General features: G+C 50.0%; 1 protein-coding gene across 2 annotated transcripts; it reads right to left on the bottom strand.

Moving 5' to 3' along the window:
* On the bottom strand, positions 1–9,876 carry PARP16 (poly(ADP-ribose) polymerase family member 16). 2 transcript variants are annotated; one of them, XM_061595532.1, is made up of 7 exons: positions 9,771–9,876; positions 8,001–8,206; positions 7,196–7,333; positions 6,804–7,010; positions 4,751–4,922; positions 3,107–3,248; positions 1–2,084 (listed from the first exon to the last, which is right to left on the bottom strand). In XM_061595532.1, the coding sequence occupies exons 2-7, from the start codon at positions 8,190–8,192 to the stop codon at positions 1,943–1,945; spliced, it is 993 nt and encodes a 330-aa protein (XP_061451516.1). In that variant the 5' UTR covers positions 8,193–8,206; positions 9,771–9,876; the 3' UTR covers positions 1–1,942. The 2 variants fall into 2 exon arrangements, with proteins under 2 accessions (XP_061451516.1, XP_061451517.1); XM_061595533.1 differs by having other exon boundaries at positions 1–1,742.
* Between the last annotated feature and the right edge of the window lie 3,776 nt (positions 9,877–13,652).

Genomic DNA, 13,652 nt, shown 5'->3' with positions numbered 1-13,652 from the left:
TTACCACGTATATATAATTTTAATGTTCAAAGTGCTTGACAGTTTTTATTGCAATTTCCTTTACAATAAGCTTGAGAGGTAGCCCACCACCATTCCCGTTTTATAAATGGAGAACCGATGTTGACAAGTGATTTGCCCAAAGGAGGAAAATGGCAGAGGTGGAACTTGAACCCGCTGCTTTTACTGCGCAGTGTTTTTTTTAATGCGACTGTTTTGCTTGCTTCTCATATGCACAATAAAACCAGAAAGGCAAATGTAAATGGCATCCAGTCAGTTTTTAGATTCTCCGAGAAAACTGAAAGAAACCCGTTTGCCTGTTTTTTCACAGACTCACGGCTTCAGGTGCAGTTTACCTCTTCCTGACGCTGCCCACCTCAGCTGCAGACGTGAAGGTCTTGCCATTGTCAACATCGCCTCTTCTCTTTCACTACCAGCTTGCTGTTTTACCTGCAGCTGGGTCAGGGACGGGCCTCCAGATGCTGTTGGAACCCCCCAATTCCCATTCGTCCCGGCAGCCAGCATGGCCAACGGTATGGCTAGGGAGTGGATAATGGGGGTGGGAGCCCAACAACATCTGGAGGGCCACACTGTCCCCTCCTGAGCCAGGAGGTGATCAGATGGTTGCCCCAGGGGCCACCTGGCTCTCTGCTTGAGGGGCAGGCTGCGCTCTGTTATGGTGCAGGCTCGACTTGTGGGAAGGGGGCTTGACTGGGGACACGTGTGGATGGTTCTCTCCCTTTGAGGAAGGGGGTCCTGTGAGATAAGTCCCCACAAACTGAAAAAGAGAGCAGCAGCAGCAGCAGCCTGACCGCAGGCAGAAGCAGGAGCGACAGGAGCTGGGGGAGGAGATAGTGGCGGCGGGTGGGGGGGTAATGCTCCGACCAAGGGAGGGCAACCCAGCAGCTGAGAAGCAACAAGGTCCAGACCGCGCTCCTTGCTTTCAGATCGGGAAAGTGTTTCTGACTCGGGCATTTCACAGAGATTTTCTGGGGAGGGGGAATGTTTTTAAAAGAGCACAGGGTTTATTCCACTCTTTCTCACAGACACACAGACACCCGCGGTTCTGCTCATGTCCTGCTTGCCAGATTCCCATTGGGACATCTGGTTGGCCAGTCAGAAGAGGCTGCTGGAGTAGGCAGGTCTCTGGCCGCATTTGGCAGGGCTTTGCTTATGCTCTGTTGGGCTGCAACGCCCATCTTGGGGAAGGCTGATTTAGGGCACAGGAAGCTGCCTTATGCGGAGTCAGGCAGTCGGGCCATCTAGCTCAGGATCGCCTCAGAGTTATCAGTTGCTGGGGATCGCAGGCGGAGAGAGTGGCGCTGTTGCATTCAAGTCCTGCCTGTGGCCTTCTCTGGTCGACCGCTGGGAAAAGAGGATGCCGGACGACGATGGGCCTCTGGTCTGATCCAGCGGGGATCTACTTACAGTCACACATTGTGTCTTTTTAAAATAGACTTTTCAGCAAACACCTTTCAAATGTCAGGAAGGAGAGCAAGGGTCCCGAGGAAGATGCAGGTTGAAGAACATCATCCTTCCTTGCAGAGCGCAGTGGACGTGTCGCTTCTGATTGTGGACATCCTGAAAGCATCGGCCTCCATTCTAAGCCTCACTGGTGGTTTTTCTGCAGGATCTTTGCCCTCCCACCCACCTGCACTGTCCTCTTCCATCTTTCGGAAGGGCAATGAAAGGGAGGATCCATCTACCCAACTCTTCTTTAGAGGAGTCACACAAAACCAGCAATACTGAAAAAGATATGCTGGGAAAGTTAAGGCAGCTGAAATGCCCCAGCCTCCCCCCCCCCCGGCAACACACTCCAGCTCTCCTTTTGCCCCTCTCCAGATTTTTGGGTTGGGGGGTTTCTTGAAGGCTTTAGATCGCTCAGTGTTAAGGCATATGGTGAAAGTGAGCGACCCCATCCCACCCATCCCCCACGCCCACAAGTTCATCGTTTTATGTCAAAAATCCTGTTCCAGTAGTAGAGGAAGGCAGGGGAGTTGCTAGCCCCTATGACAACCAGCAGCAGCAGATATAGGCTCATCATTACAGCAAAGCAATGCTTGGAGACCCACGACTGGCTGGCAGGCCTACGGGGAGAATGAGACAGCTATTATTACACCCAGCCATAAGGGGTGCAACTTTTTCAAAGCCAAGGATGTGCTTAACTGTAATTTCATTGACTGATTTTAAATACTGTTTTGTTATTGTAATAAGTGTGGCCTTATGGTCACCCGTGCTGAAGACCACTGGCTGAAAAGTCCAGTAAGAAACAACAACAACAACGATAATAATGATCACGATAATGATAACGATAACAACAATATTAGCACCTGACGAGCATCCCCTGAATGCCTGCTTTCACCTCCCCTGCTCCATCTTAAGACTGACTCAGACTACCCCGTGGCTTCACCATAAGCCTCCAAATACTTGTTTTTCTTCTCCCACCCCTCTCAGATGCTCTGTTTACCATCCGGCCCGACAAGAAGAATTCTGGAGAACTCAAAACCTTGCACGCTATTTTCAGATAGTTTGGTTGGCCCAATAAAAGTATTGTTCCGCTATGGATTTTGAAGAGTTTTTTTTTTTTTTTAAAGTTACTGTCAGAGAATAAAGAATAACTGGGGACAGGAGGGAACCCATCTGACTGCAGGAGTCAAAATGGCCCTTCACTCTATTCTGCATTAATTCTGGGGTTCCGCTCAGGGCCAGGACCTCAGCAAGGCCTCGCCTCAACCTCTCGACAGCCCCTCTTGTCGGTTACAGAGTTTTAAGCAGCTGCTGCCCACTCAAACCTATCTTCATCTTTGCCACCATAAAGACTAGGAGCTTGATTTAAAAGGGCCGGGAGGCAGGGGGAGAGAGAAGCAGCAGCCAAGATTCCCAGGAAGTTCTATTCTGCAGCCATTTTTTATTTTTGCACTTGCTCAGAAATTTCCCAAGCTACGTCAACCATGGAAAACAGCTGAAGAGTCTCATCCTCCTGTTTGACCATTTTGTTCTGCATTTTTCAAAGGGGGGCACAGGGAGAGAAGACACAGTTTCAGTTTAGTTTGCAAATCAGTCAGGTCGGTTGCAGTGGAGACAGGAGGGAGGGAGGGGCATCACTCACCTCCGGTGCTGCTTCTGTGAATACACTAGCAAGTACTTCACCCGTATCAGCTGATTGTTCGTGACGACAAAGTATTTCTGAGGAACGTCGCCCCCTTCGCTGTTCCTCACTCTGGCTCTCTTCCTGTCTATTTCTTTAGAATCTACCCAAGGAGAACAAAAGAGGACCTCGTCGGCTACGAGGGGAAAGGCGCAACAGCATTGGAGCTCCCAGTGCCAGGGATTTGCAAGCAGAGCTTCAGGACCTGATCCCAGCACAGGCTACAACAGTAGTCTTCAACCTTTTCAGACCTGGGACCCACCTTAAACCCAAACATGCATCTGGGGACCATATCTTAATTTTCGCCATATATTTGCGTGGCAGTAGTGCTGTTGTTGCAACGCATCTTAGATCAGGCTGTGACCCTGTCGTGGGTCCCAAATCATCAGCTGGAGGCCAACGGGCTACGTCATGTGCCCCCAAGAACTGCCATGTCCGCCTGCCAAGGAAACGTCCAGCATCCTCTGGAAGGCCCCAGGCTCAAACCCCTCCTGCCAGTCTCTCATAGGAACGGAGGAAGCTGCCTTACACTGAGTCAGATCATTGGTCTATTTAGCTCAGTTCTGCCTACACTGATTGGCAGCTGCTCCCTAGGGGGTATGACCGAGTGGATCCAGAGTGTGGTCAACGCAGGAGGGAGTGGTCTCAGCTGCCCTGAAAGAAGCGGTGATCTGACCACTCCTGAAAAAGCCCATCCTGGACTCATTGGTTTGTGACAACTACCGCCCAGTCACAAATGCCCCTTCTAAGGGAAGGTGATTGAGAGTGTTGTGGCATAGCAACTGCAAGTACTCTTGGATGAAAAATATTATCTTGACTCATTCCAGTCTGGGTTTAGGCCTGGTTTGGGACTGAATTGGCCTTGGTTGCCCTGATGGATGACCTTTATCGGGAGAAGGACAGGGGGAGTGCGACCCTGTTATTCTTACTTGATCTCTCTGCGGCTTTTGATACCATTGACCATGGTATCCTTCTGGGCCAACTTGGTGAGATGGGTATCGGAGGCACTGTTTTGTAGTGGTTCCAATCCTATCTCCAGGGTCGTTTTCAGAGAATAGCATTGTGTGATTGTTTTTCAGCCCCACGGCAGTTGTGCTATGGGGTGCCGCAGGGTACCATTCTGTCCCCCATGCTGTTTAACATCTATGAAGCCCTTGGGAATGGTCATCAGGAGATTTGGGGCGAGGTGCGGGGAAAACAGAAAGAAAAGGGAGTGGCCTGTCTACTTTCGGCTGTGGCCCCACCCAATTCCGGCTTCAGCCCTGCCCACTGCCAGCAATTGGCCTCCACAAGATAACCTGCAAGTGAGCTAGGTCTTTGAGAGACAAAAGGTTGCCCGCCCCTGAGCTAAATGGATCAACAATCTGACTAATGACATGTGTGGCTGATTTAGGTCAGCCTTCCACACCCTGATGCCCTCCAAACATTTTGGCCTACAACTGACAGCAGCAGCAGCAGCCAACAAGGCTGTGTGCCGATGGGGTTGATGAGAGCACAGCTGTGCTGGCTGGGGGCTGATGGGACTTGTAGGCCTAAGTAGCTGGTAGGCACCAGGCTGGGGAAGGCTGCCCTAAAGCAGGTCTGTTAAAACTTGTTTAGACTCACCTTTCTTCTTCACCTGGCATTTTACATCTGGGTGATCGATGATCTCGCAAACAGCAACACAGCTAAGGATTGGTCCCATCACGCTTCTCTGCCAGCCGAGGCCGTGGGGGCTATAGAGGAGAGCGAGGCTGAGATCGCTGGTCAGGTAAGTGCCTTCCCCAAACAAGGAGGTCTGAAAAAGCAGGACGGAGTTGCACACACAGGCTGCCTGACTTTGCAAAGGTATCCACTAATTCTTGAGATTCTGCCCTGTCCCTCGACGACAGAAATATTTACAGCTCCACGTGAAAGAAAGAACATCACTGCTTTGTACTAAGTCGGACCCAACGGGTCTATCTAGCTCAGTAGTGTCTGCACTGACTGGCAGCAGCTCTCCAGTGTTTCAGAGAGGGGGTCTCTCAGGTGCGGGCAAGGTCAGTGAGAGATGTGGCCTGCAGAGAGGAGGTGTGGCCTACAGAGAGTCCTGAGGCCCAGACAGAGAGGCTTGGATGGCCGCTGTCAGCCTGCAGCCCAGAGGTTCCCCACCCCCAGGACTATGGAATGCTCTCACTGGCAAGGCCTGCCTAGCACCGGCTTTGATGTCTCCTCGGCCCCAGGTGAAGACCTTCCCCTTTCTCCAGACACTTGCTGGATTGTGATGGGTTATCATGGCCCATATACTGCTGACATTTTTACTGCTGTGGTTCTCGAGGTCGCTTTTCTGTTAGGGTATTGACGATCGCCCTGTCCTTAACTCTGTGCTTTTATTCTGCTGGTAGGTCACCTACAGCAGGAGCTCCCAAGCTGTGGTCTGTGGACCACCACTGGTCCGCCAGCCTCACTCAAGCGGTCCTCAGCATGCCCGCATTATTGGTTTTTAACTGTACTTTTATGGCTTCTCTTGGTTCTGATATTGCATTGCAATTTGAATTCTGCAGAATGCAAATTGTACTACAACAAAATACAATGTGAGACATGAAAGAAGCAATTAAATATCACGAGGCATCCGCTACAGCGCCTTACAATTCCTACAAGAGGCAGCCTGTTGGCTGTCTGTCCCCAAGTATAGGAGGGCCTTCCCACTGGCTCGCTTCGATGCCTTACCCTCAAAACTCTTAGAGGGCAGGTATGATTAGATCCCGAGGATTCACAGGTATTGTCCTTGCGACATGTCTGAGGTGGAGACGGTCTCTCACGTCCTTTTTAATTGTAGATTTTATAATGACGTCAGAAATGACCTTTTAATTCCTATTCTTCAAGCCTTCCCAGGTCGCTCCACGAGTGCACTTCTATGAAACCTTCTTCAGGGCTCTGATAAAGAAATCACAATACGTGTGGCCAAATTTCTGAATCAGGCCATGGAGGTCAGGAAACACCTGACCAGGCCTGGGTCTTGATTTTATTTTACATTTCCCAGTTCTAAAGTTATACTTTTATCTGTTAAAGTGTCTGTACTTGTTCTGTATGTGGGGCTGCTTGCAATGGTCTGTAGACTACGCAATAAAGATTGTTGTTGTTACAAGAGGCGGCCAAACCAGCAGTTTTTCAAGTGGTCCATGGGGTGGGGGGGACATTTGGGAACCGCTGGCCTAGAGACGATTCCTGTATTAGGCAACTAGTCACGTATATAAATAAATAATTGTAGGCCCATCAACAGCTGCTAGTCATGATGGCCTCCAGGTTTAGGAATGCCGGTTGCTGGGAATCGCAAGCGGGAAGAGCGCTTCTGTGCTCAGGTCCTGCTTGAGGGCTTCACATAGGCATCTGGTTGGCCACTGTGAGAACAGGATGCTGGCCCGCAGAAACAGGAAGCAAGAAGCTGCCTTATAGCATTCTCCCTTGCTAAGTCAAACCAGTGGTCCATTTAGCTCAGCATCGCCCACACTGACTGGCAGGAGCTCTCCTGGGTTTCAAGGCACGGGATGTTCCCTGCCTTACCTGGAGATGCTGGGGACTGAACCTGGGACCTTCTGCAGGCAAGGCAGGTGCTCTGTCCCTGAGCTACGGCCCTTCCCTTTGGTCTGATCTGGCAGAGCTCCGACGTTCTTTCTGTGGGGCAGCAACTCACCCTTACCCGGTTTAAATGGCACTGCAGCCCGTTATGCACAATGGAATGGAAGTTCTCAAGGCGGCTCCCGTGGAACGCATAGATGAGGTCTCGCCCCGCCTTGGACTCCTCGAATCTGGCGTTCATTTGACTGCAATAAGAGATTTCAAACAGGAAGTCTGGCGCGGGGACTGGGACGCTGGGCGCTCCTGTCAGCTCCTGGATCTTCTTATACTTCAATGCCAATAAAATATATTAAGGTTATTGGGTGAAAGCAGCCTTGGCCAACCTGGTGCCCTATAGGGCCTGTGGAGTAAATTCCCATCAGCCCCAGCCAGGCCAGGTGCAGGCTGCCGCCCCCACCGCTCCCGTCTCTTGGACCAATTCACACTAATTCGATCATTAACGTCACCTCTCACCTCCTGTTTGCTGGTACTGTGTATGCCCAAGGCCTTGGAAGAGAGAACCCAGCCGAGCAACTCCCATGCTCTGTTGTCTGCGTCTTGGGCTGACTCAAGCAGCTCTTTCAAGCCCGCCAACGCGTTTGTGTCTGCAAGCTGAGAGAGAAACACGGGTTTCTGGCTGTTCTTGCGCATCTCATATGGTTAGAGACCCCCTAGTGGTTTTTTTAAAAAAAGCAACATCTCCAACAGTCCAATCCTAAGCGCCAAGCAAACCCTACTGACAGGCCCTCCAAGCCTCTCTCAGTGGCCCCTCGTTGGGACTATCCCAAGGCCACGCCCTCTCTCTAGGCCACCTTCCCCCCAAGCTTTCTGCTCTCTCCTCAAGCACTTTCGCTGGCAGTGTGGCAATGCCTCTTACTTCCATCCTCCATCCAAGCAAGCACGTGTGCGTAAACACCTCTGGCTTTTCCATGGCTGGAATGCCGCCTGCTGCACAAAGACAAGGAGTGGTGGCTAGTGCCCATTGAGGCTGGTGGGACTGAGCGCAGGGAGGCCAACAGCGGGTGGCACCAGAGCCAACGGCAGGGAAAGGCAACTCATCCTGGATTTGTCCCCATCCTCCTCCCTGCTGAGCTCTACAAGGGCGATACAGAGACTACAGAACGTAGGAAGCTGCCTTTGGCTGAGTCCGACGATTGGTCCACCTAGCTTAATACTGTCTACGCTTCACCACGGGAAGAGATCTTGTTTAAAAACATATACACCCACCTCGAGTTCCTTGGAGAAAAGACGGGATACAAATTTAATAACCGCTACTCACCAAAGCCTCAAAATCCTTGGTCTCCTCTGCGGTATAGAGACCTGGAAAGGGCCGGAGGACAGAGTCCCGCTTGTAGTTCTGCAGAGCAGAGACAAAGAAGCTGCACTTCAGGTCTGCGGCCAAGAGATCCGTCTGGAGGGCCTCCCGCACCCTCTCTCGGATGGCTGCTGCCCCAGCACTCGGTGCCTGCATCTCTTCAAGGAGCCCTGCCAGGGAAACACGGGGGGGGGAATTAGAAAATCAGACTTGGGCAACCAGCCTGCTTTGCACAACACGGTAAGCCAAACTATGGTTTACTGGGACCACGCGAACATGCAGACTCCTGGAGAGGAGCTCCTGGCCTCCCCAGTCTTTTTTTACTCTCACCCCGTGCTGAGCAAAACCAAGGTTTGGTTTAGCATGTGTCATCTGAACAGAGGCTCTCCGTATCTCGTGGCTGATGAGAAAAGAGCACAGCCATGAGTCCCAGTACGGACAACAGCTTCAGGGCAGCGGCCGAGTAAAAAAGACTGAGAAGGAGCAAAGGAGTAGTGCGTTCCTTTCTGAGAATCCACACCCTTGTGCAGCCCCAGTATGGACTTAGGAAGCTGCCTTATATTGAGTCAGACCCTTGGACCATCTCGCTCAGTACTGTCAACACTGATTGGCAGTGGCTTTCCAGGATTTCAGGCAGGGGTCTCTCTTCCATCCCTACCTGGAGACGTCACCTGGGATTGAACCTGGGACCTTTTGCATGCAAAGCAGATGTGCTGCCACTTGCCCACATAGTTTGACTTACTGTGTCATGCAAACCAGGCCAGCCTGAGTCCAGAACCCCACTACAAATATCCCTAGAAGGAAAGCAGCCATACATTCCATGCAATAGTGTAGCAGCAAATTCAGAAGTGCAGGGTGACTTCACTTTAGCCACAGTCACACCCCAACGCCGCCTCCCCCCCTTTTTGTTTTGCTGCTGGATTGAGAATGAGATTCTTGTTTATGCCTTCTCCCACCACAACAGACATCCCAAGGAGCCAATCAGCATGAAAAGGGACAGTGTTAGCTACTTAAGAGAGTCTTCTCAGTGGCTGGCTCACCTCCTTTCACTCTGATTGGCTCCAATCAGCAGGAAAGAGCAAAGAAGGATGTTAGAAGACTATTCTCAGTGGCTAACACACTCCCCTTTCATGTTGATTGGCTTGTAGGGACCCTGCTCCCGTAAGGGGTCTAAGTCTCCCTGACACCCTGGATGACTACTCTCCTGATTCCACAGGGAACAGCGATCCTACATTTTCCAGAGAGATTGGGCGGACAGGCAACTGACCTAAACATGGCCATCATATGCTGAACTCAAGCAAAAACAGATGTACTAAATCACACACCATGCAAAGAATTAAAACTAACCTCACTCATGAAGCCCAAGGCTCTTCCTACACTTTAAAAAGTTGCATGACAGGCAGGCACTCAACAGATGAGGCTGTGCACATCCACATTATTGCATCTCCCTATCAGGGAAATGCTCCCGCCACCCCACCCCAAATATGACAGACTTCAGTCATGGGCCAAAACAACACTCAGAAACCACGACTGGCCAACAAGCCCTGGGTCTTTTAACAGCTCTGTGAAAGGCAGAAGCCCAACAGGTCAGGTTCTCTCGTTTGTGTCAAATCTTCACCTGCTGAACTTCTACCTGTGATACAGCTGGTAAACTGACAGGGTCCCACCCGGGTTGCTTCTCTGTGTCTCGCTGAGGTTTTTGGTCTTTATTCTTCCCCTCCCCCTCCGGCCTACCTCAGCAGCTGGCTGCTCTGCAAAGGGCGACTCTGACTGAGGCGGAACAAGAGGCCCTCCCAACTGCCTACTGAGCATGCTCGGCTCATCTCGGCCATGCGCAGTAGCAGGAGCTGAAGCCGCAAGCCCGCCAACAGTTGATCCTGGGCATGCTCAGTAGCAGCACCTGAACCGCCATCCTTGCCCTCGGTTCATCTCGAGCATGCTCACTAGAAGCACCTGCCGGAGTTTATTCGTGGACATGCGCAGTAGCAGCAATTGAAGTTCCACCGTTGCCCGCATCTTTTTTGAGCATGCTCAGTAGCAGCAACTGAAGCTTGTTCATCCATTGCCCTTATCCAATCTTGAGCATGCTCAGTAGCGATATTGAAGCGTCAATCTTTTTTCCCTTTTCATGTGGAGAATGTTCAGTGGCAGTAACTGACACGTCAACCCTGCAGAAGTCAATGAAGAAGTCATCCCCGATTCAGTTCAATTGGATTTCCCCCCTTGTAATAAGTACAGGACTGCAACCTTAGAGCTCCTTTATAGCTTTATAGCTGCACCTTCAACATAAATTTATGTTCCCAGTGTGTCTTAAAAGGAGTAAGAAACAATGTGTTGTATCAGATGTCAGCTGCACTCAGAGAAGACTCATTGAAAATAATGGACACGACTCACTTTGATCCATTAATGTTAATAGGTCTGCGCTGAATAGAACATGAGTTAGTTAGTTACAACCCAATAAAAGTACAGAAAGAGGAGACGAAATAATATAATAAGGCAGCCAAACAAAGGCTGTAGAGACTTCAGTCAAGGGCAACACACACCCACAGGGTGGGTTGTATCCAGTACTAATTCAACTCAGAGAAAGTCACTGAGATTATTGAACGTGACTAATTTAAGATTTTTTTAAAAATATATGTTTTAAAGATGTTTTGTTTTTCAGATGTTTTTAGTGCTTTATAGTTTCTTGGAGCCAGTGTGGTGTAGCGGTTAGAGTGTTGGACTACGACCTGGGAGAGCAGGGTTCGAATCCCCACACAGCCATGAAGCTCACTGGGTGACCTTGGGCCAGTCACTGCCGCTCAGCTTCAGAGGAAAGCAATGGTAAACCACCTATGAATACCACTTACCGTGTAAACCCTATTCATAGGGTCACCATAAGTAGGAATCCACTTGAAGGCAGTCCATTTTTTTCATAGTTTCTTGGCCAGCCTGGGCAAATGAATGGCGGGATATAAATTTATTTATTTATTTATTGCATTTCTATCCCTCCTTTTCTCCAAGGAGCTCAAGGTGGTGTACATGGTTCTCCCCTTCCTCATTTAATCCCCACAACAACCCTATGAGGTAGGTTAGGCTGAGAACCATTGAGTGGCCCCCAAGGTCACCCAGTCAGCTTTATGGCCAATTGGGGGTTCAAACCCTGGTCTACAGGTCCTAGTCCAACAATCTAACCATGATAACACATTGACTAACTTATTATTGTTATTAATAACAACTTAGGTCTATTCATTTCAATGGGTCTGCTCTGAGTAAAACTTAGTTGGCTGCCACCCAGTGTTGATGGCTGGTCTGACCTCGCTGACGGGCAGGACCCGACAGAGCTTTAGATGGAGTGGTTTCTCTGCTCTGATCATCCCCAGCAGCGTAAGGATTCCTTAACACAATAAAGTAAAGCAACAACAGTATCTAACATGTAGAAGTGAATATTTGATGAATATTTGATAAAAAGTTGGCAGCTGACATGCAGTAGCAGTTAACATTTGACAGGATCAGACATGCAGCGATCAGATAGCATCTGATAGCAGAGCAGCCATGCAGCAGGAATCAATATTTGGCAGCAGATTTGCAATATCATTCTCTGTTAATTTCTGTAATTCATTTAGGGTGAACTCCTGCACATGAATACTCAGAAGTAGCTCAATGGGACCTAGTCCCAGGTAAATGTGTATAGGTTTACAGCTGTGTCCTTAGGGACAGTGTTGCCGAAGGGGAAGGCCAAAGTCGAGGAACGGAAGAAGCGATTAGAGACTTTTTGCAGTGCAAAAGAAAGAAAGAAAATTAAAATCAGAAGGAAAGAATATGCTTGGATGCACAAATTGAATTCCACAGCTGTGTTGGCTGGGGCTGATGGGAGTTGTAGTGTAAAACATCTGGGGGGTACCAGGTAGAGGAAGGCTGCTCTAAACAACAAAAGGTCTTGTGGCATCTTAACAGACGTTTTTGTAGTCTAGAGCAGTGGTTCCCAACCATTATGATTACGGGACCCTCTTTATAAGCTCAAAAAATTTCGTGACCCCTTCCCCCTGGGGAGGCCGGCTGGCTGCCAGAAAAGGAAGGAAGCAGCCTTTCCTTGCAGCCTTGCTTCTTTTTGCTCCACAAAAAGCCCTCTCCTCTCGTTCTGAGTAAGGGCGTCATCAACAGCGGCAGTGCGAGGAGTTGGGAGTCGGTGATAGTAATTCCCTCTTCTTCCGGTATCTCCACCCTCAGCCTCCTTTGGTGTCTGCCATGTATTTTATAGGCAGGTGCCTGCCCTCGGTGTGCCTGAAAGATGCTCTGGCGCTTCAGCAAAAATCCTCCCCTCTCGTTTGGAGCAAGGGAGAGGTGTCATCTGCAGTGGCAGTGGGAACCAGACAGTGTCCAGGGAGTGAAGACTTAAAAAAAAATCATTTCTTTACTGTTTGTGGCCCCCTCTGGATTACTTTGCAGCCCCCGTGGGGATCACAGCCCCCAGGTTGGGAACAACTGGTCTAGAGCTTATCCTGGAGAGGAAGAGGTCAGAACTTCACTTGGATTTGAAATGGAAAAGGAAGCTGGCAAGGACTTCCTTTGGGGAAGGGCCAAAGCTCATTAGTGGGGGAGCCCCTGCTTTGGCATGCAAAAGGTCCCAGGTTCAGTATGCCAGCATCTCCAGGTAGGCCTGGGGAAAGACTCCTATATGAAATACTGGTGAGCTGCTGCCAGTCAGTGTCAACAACTGAGCTAGATGGACCGGTGGGTCACATCCACCACACCTTACATTGAAAGCACATTTAAAACACCTGAATTCTCCCGAATAATCCTGGGAACTGTAGTTTGCTAAGGGTGCCGGGAATTATATTGGTAAACTACAGTTCCCAGGAGTCTTTAGGGAAAGCCATGTGCTTTAAATGTAGGGCATGGATGTGATTGGCGTAAGACAGCATCTGATGTAGGAAGAACAAAAGTTGAAAGTAATCTGATGTACTATTTTTACCAAACATGGCTTCTGCCAATAGAGGGCGGCAGCGTCTCTTTGAAAGACAGACAGCCTCCTTGCAGGAAACATAATGAAATGGAAGGTGAATAGTGAGAGTGCAACACTGAAATCTTGCCTTCATCTCCCCACAGCAGCAGGAGGGTTCTCTCACCAGTTATCTTTTACCCCGTCCAAATTATTCCAAATAGTGCAATGCATTATAATCAGGTGTGTAGTCATGTTGGGATGCATTGGAACGTTGTCCCATTACTGGTTTTTTTGCACGTGGCCCCTCCTGACCCCCTCTGATTTGCCACCCCCACCCCCACAGAGAAGAAGGCAGTAGAGGAGACCCCTCCAGGCTGAGTGATATAGTGGAGGCCTCAGCAACTGCCTCCCCAGCAGGAGCAGACTATGGAGAAAGAACAGAAAGAAGAGGTGCCACACGGTGGGGCAAGAGACAGGCTGAAATCTGGGGTGGATGAAAAATCCACTTAATTCTGACAATGGGCAGGGGTGTCAGGATTAAGTGGTGGGGGGCTCCTCTCCTGCCTCCTTCTCCACGGTGACAGGGGTGGCGGTGAATCGCCAGCGGATCGGCAGCAGATCTGCAGCGGCTGCGGATCCCATCACTGGTGCAGGAGTGCTTACTTACTGAAGGCCCCTTGCTGGATCTTCAC

The sequence above is a fragment of the Rhineura floridana genome, chromosome 14 (genome assembly GCF_030035675.1).
Source record: "Rhineura floridana isolate rRhiFlo1 chromosome 14, rRhiFlo1.hap2, whole genome shotgun sequence".
In the NCBI taxonomy this organism is placed as follows: domain Eukaryota; kingdom Metazoa; phylum Chordata; class Lepidosauria; order Squamata; family Rhineuridae; genus Rhineura; species Rhineura floridana.
This window is presented reverse-complemented; position numbering and strand designations above follow the sequence as displayed.